At 45.3% G+C, this 4682-nt stretch overlaps 1 protein-coding gene across 1 annotated transcript in view; it reads left to right on the top strand.

Annotated features, from left to right (window-relative positions):
- Positions 1-2634: 2634 nt before the first annotated feature.
- Positions 2635-4682, top strand: part of SARC_06058 (hypothetical protein) — a gene marked incomplete at both ends in the record, with an annotated part of 12417 nt that continues 10369 nt past the window's right edge. Inside the window, 4 exons of the mRNA XM_014300062.1 lie at positions 2635-3077; positions 3313-3596; positions 3786-3932; positions 4501-4626. Of these exons, the coding sequence (XP_014155537.1) occupies positions 2635-3077; positions 3313-3596; positions 3786-3932; positions 4501-4626 (1000 nt within the window). The remainder of the gene's footprint in view (positions 3078-3312; positions 3597-3785; positions 3933-4500; positions 4627-4682) is intronic.

The following is a 4682-nucleotide window of genomic DNA, read 5'->3' as shown; positions in this document are numbered from 1 at the left end:
CATGGGCTTAGTTGAACTTGTCAGGTTAATACATACCGAGTTCGTCTTTTCCACTACTGGGAGGTGGTCTTAGATTCGCTAGAGCCACGATTTCGTGTCCGTTGCGCACACACTCAATAATGTTGTAGCAACTATCCTTGCCTCCACTGATCAATGCTACCACCTTCATCGTGTGTGTTTACAGGTCTCGATCGAAGTCAAGCAGAGCGATGGCTATTCAATCAACTGGGTTTTCTTTAAATCCACAACGAAGTTGGAGGGGATGGTGTGCTGTGTGCGTGAGCTATCTAGAACGGTTGAACATTTGCCACCACTGACTGTCGACTGTATTGGCTACTGTGCTGTTGGTTTACATATGAATGAAGGAGATGTATTATATATACACAAATGTTCACTGTAGTTGTTGTGTAAAGGTCGAGAGAAGTGATGACCACGGAATCTATGGCATTCCATTGGCCCATGGCGAAGTGACTGTTCCACGCGACCCAGAATTGCATGACACATAAAACCATCACCGATTTCTCAGACCATTCAACATTGAACACACAGCTACCCTGAGTAAGTATGTGTATATAATACATATACCCCATTATAGAGCATTACAAGTACGTACACTGCACCAACGCCATACCACACACACACACGCGCGCACACGCACACACACACACACACGCACACGCACACACACACACACGCATTGACTTGAGGTGTTCTAATCTCTCAGAATGGCCACAGAGCAACTGCAGGCGGCGTTACAAACCGAGATCACTCGCGTACCTGTAGATCAACAGCAACTGCTCAAATGCTTCAGCGACATACAGATGCATACTAAGACCGCTCAGGGCCGCACTGAGATGGGCCTCTTAGACATGCCCATGTACATCTCGGCCTTTTGTGCTGCGTGTGCGTTGGGGGTAGCTCAACGTGATATAGTCACAGACAGAGACGAGTTTGAGCATGCGCTGGTGCGGTTGCGTAGTGGCATGATGGCGCTGAGGAACTTATGTGCAGGTGGTGCTGCGATACAGAACCAAGCTATCACAGACTGTCTGGTGGAGGGGTTGGTTGCGATGATCGATAAAGTGCATTGCATGGAGAACGGGTATGACCGTGTGCGTGTTGTGGCTGGATCGTTGATTGAATGTACTGTCGTGTGTGCTAGTGAGAGATATTAGACCAGTGCATATGGCCGTACAACTGTGTGTTGATATCATCTATGACGTGTTATTGTTTGTTGATTTGTTTGTAGTTATCTGTTCGCATTTATGTATATGTCTACAGGTGTATATGTATATATGAGTTAAGTGTACCGGTGCACATGTTTGTGTGAGAAGCGTGTATTGGTTACATGTACCTGTGTACATGCTTGTAATAGTTATGTCTAAATGTGTATATGTATATATGAGTTATGTGTACCGGTGCACATGTTTGTGTGAGACGCGTGTATTGGTTACATGTACCTGTGTACATGCTTGTAATAGTTATGTCTAAATGTGTATATGTATATATGAGTTATGTGTACCTGTGTACATGCATGTATTAGTCACATGTGCCTGTGTACATGCATGTATTAGTTACATGTGCCTGTGTACATGCATGTAATAATTACGTGTACTTGTGTACATGCATGCATCAGTTACGTGTACTTGTGTACATACATGTATCAGTTACGTGTACTTGTGTACATGCATGTATGAGTTTCGTTTACCTGTGTACGTGCATGTATTTGTTACGTGTACCTGTGTACATGCATGTATGAGCTTCGTTTACCTGTATACATGTAGGTATGAGCTATATGCAGGTTAGACGCATTCACATTTCTCTGGTTCTTTGAAGCTCCTTTCCGTTGCCACTGTTTTCAAATTTGTGAGTTTCAAAGGCTTTAGGTTGCCGAAAGGAATGTTAACAACGTACGCCTGTACAGTTGTGTATCTATCTCAGCTCACTTGCTGTGTATATACCAATACATGTGATCCTCTGACTATAGCAACATGTACCTACCTACGTACAGTACATTACATAGCATCTCTCACTTGCTGTGTATATACCAATACATGTGATCCTCTGACTATAGCAACATGTACCTACCTACGTACAGGTCATTACATAGCATTTCTCACTTGCTGTGTATAAACCAATACATGTGACCCTCTGACTATAGCAAAATGTACCTGACTACGTACAGTTCATTACGTAGCATCTCTCACTTGCTGTGTAAATACCAATACGTGTGATCCTCTGACTATATCGACATGTACATACATGCGTACATTTTATTGTATATCTTAGCACACTTGCTGTGTATATACCGATACATGTGATCCTCTTATCTGCGAAGTTTCAGATGTGTAGCTATCGAATAGTGGGGCTATTTAATACCTCATCCCTTTGCATGCGTGTGTGTTGTAGTGGTTAGTTCATACCGTAAGCACACAACTGCGCACATACTTACACAGACATATGTGTGTGTGTGGTTAAACGTGTTGGCTTGCACTTGGTTAATGAATGCACAGGACAAGGTGTGGTACCCATTGCAGGAGTGACATTAGTCCTATGTACAATATTTGTCAACTACAAGTCCATACACACACACTGATGAGTCATCACCACCTCTTTCACTCTGCACCACTTCAGTATAGTCAATGCTACACTGAGGACGTGTCTGCAGACACTGTTCAACGGCTGTGTGGGCAACAGCCACACATCAACCATTGTGTGGCAGTGGATGTTCCCTACGGCTATTCAGCGCATTATGGATCATGCACAACGACAACAACAACAACACACTCTTTCATCCACATCTACATTACCCACATCATCTGCAACAACCACAGCCCCTACGCCTGCCCCACCTGCAACCGACCCGACAGCCACCGCTGCGTCACCCGCAACGCCCACCAGTGCAGCACACACTGCCATGGCGAGTGAGGCGCATGGGCTGCTGTGTCTGGTTGAGAGTCTAGTGCACGTGTGTGCCGTGTCACACGAGAGTGTGTACGACGACCTGTTAGGTGTGCAGGGGCAGTGGCTGTGGTGGGCAATGGTTGCACACTGGGCCACCGTTCTCTTCAGCGACGGTACGTCCTCTATTGCGTATGGCGTGATGTGATGTGCTGTGCTGTGTTCTGTTCTGTTCTGTTCTGTTCTCATGTGATGTGACGCGATGGGTTGGTTTGGGTTGGATCATACGTACACAGTCTAGATAGTCCGTATGTGTCTATTCTCATCACACGTCAGCCTATACAGGTTTGTGGTTCATTTACATACGCACGTATTGTTTCTAATTGCGTGTGTATTGACCATCTGCATCAGACGATGACGACAGCACTACTGAACCGTTGACTTGTGATTGGATGGCGTTGTTGACAGCTCACGCCATAGACGGTGACCGATTCCCCGCAGCGTACGAAGCACTGTCACACACACAGAGAGATATACACACAGACACGCACACAGACACACACAGAGAGAGAGACACACAGGACATCACACACCCCACGGCAACGGATGAGAGGGCAGCAGACGGCCATACAGCCCACACAATACGCACCAACCACCTCGTTCCCACCGTCCTGCCCTGGTTTTTGGTCCAAACGGTATGCACATGTGGGTTTGGGTATAGGGTTTAGGAGTTAGGGGTTTCAAACCCTAAAACCCTACAGCAAATGGATACACAAAGAGGTAAATATACAATCGATGGTACACAAACTTGTCTGTCTTCTAATTATAGTTGCAAATTAGTTAGAAATTAGTAGCGCATTAATCGCTCATGCCACAATCATCAGGTGGAAGATGCTTCGCGAGTGGTCATCAGCACTACAGCCGCCACAACACCCACAGCAACCGATGCCAACGACAACAGAGTCATACGACTCACACTACACACAGTCACTTACGTGGCACAGCAGGCGGTGAACTGTATCCAGGCAGTGGTATGTCTTTGACTTGCGTGAATTAGTTAGTGTCATGCGTTAATTAGTGCCATGCGTTGATTAATTAGTGTCATGACTTATATTGTGTCATGCGTTATTTAATTAGTGTCATGAGTTACATGTGTCAATTAGTGTGACATGTTAACGAGTGTCATGAGTACTCTTACTTCAGTGTGTTGCGCCACGTCAGCTGCAATTGCGCGCCCATTCGCTTTCTTTTGACATCTCATCACACGCTCATTGACTAAGAGCCAACATTCACATATAACTGTGAGCCAACATTAACACACGACAACCCTAACCCCTAAAACATTAACATATAACTGTCAGCCAACAATAACACACGACACCACTGAACCCTAAAACATCAACATATAACTTTCAGCCAACAATAACACACGACAACCCTGAACCCTAAAACATTAACATATAACTGTCAGCCAACATTAACACATAGCCATACCATGTGTCTCTGTTGCTGAGCCTTTTCTCTTTTGCTGAGCCAACATTAACACACGGCAACTCTAAAACACACAAACCCTAAAACCCTATAACTCTATAACCCTAGCTTGCAGAGGGAGAGTCTTTCTGGAGTGATTTGGAAGCGAAGAAACCATCGGCTGTGATGGCACTCACTCGGCTCAATGCATTACTGGCGGCCATGTGCGCAATCACCGCCGCAGTGCACACCTACGTATGTGGCCCATGCACTATCTGTATTACATAAGTCTTCAGGTGTACGTATATGTC

Source organism: Sphaeroforma arctica, assembly GCF_001186125.1.
Source record: "Sphaeroforma arctica JP610 unplaced genomic scaffold supercont1.417, whole genome shotgun sequence".
Classification (NCBI taxonomy): Eukaryota; class Ichthyosporea; order Ichthyophonida; genus Sphaeroforma; species Sphaeroforma arctica.
This window is presented reverse-complemented; position numbering and strand designations above follow the sequence as displayed.